Source organism: Eimeria mitis, genomic scaffold (genome assembly GCF_000499745.2).
Source record: "Eimeria mitis Houghton genomic scaffold, Emh_scaff2117, whole genome shotgun sequence".
Taxonomy (NCBI): Eukaryota; Apicomplexa; class Conoidasida; order Eucoccidiorida; family Eimeriidae; genus Eimeria; species Eimeria mitis.
Window position 1 is genome coordinate 1 of NW_013570441.1, and position 317 is coordinate 317.

At 16.4% G+C, this 317-nt stretch overlaps 1 protein-coding gene across 1 annotated transcript in view; it reads right to left on the reverse strand.

Moving 5' to 3' along the window:
• Window positions 1-66: 66 nt before the first annotated feature.
• EMH_0048870 (uncharacterized protein) overlaps window positions 67-317 on the reverse strand; it is a gene marked incomplete at both ends in the record, with an annotated part of 3739 nt that continues 3488 nt past the window's right edge. The window contains one exon of the mRNA XM_013496456.1: window positions 67-156. Within this exon, the coding sequence (XP_013351910.1) occupies window positions 67-156 (90 nt within the window). The remainder of the gene's footprint in view (window positions 157-317) is intronic.

A 317-nucleotide genomic window follows, 5' to 3' on the forward strand; every position in this document is an offset into this window, starting at 1 on the left:
TATATATGTATATATATATATATATATATATATATATATATATTTTTTTTATTTTTTTATTTTTTTTTATATGTATATATATGTACCTGGTGTGCAGCCATTCCTTTGGGCCCCCATAGAGAAGCAGCTTTCGTCATAGATGAGTATAACATAAGCCTATAAGCAAAAAAATAAAATAAATAAAAATAAATAAAAAAATAAATAAATAAATAAATAAGTTGTTTTTGTTTATTAAATTAAATAAATAAATAAATATAATACACGAAAAAAGAAACAAAAAAGGAAACAAAAAAAAAAAAAAATAAAAAAAAAAAAAA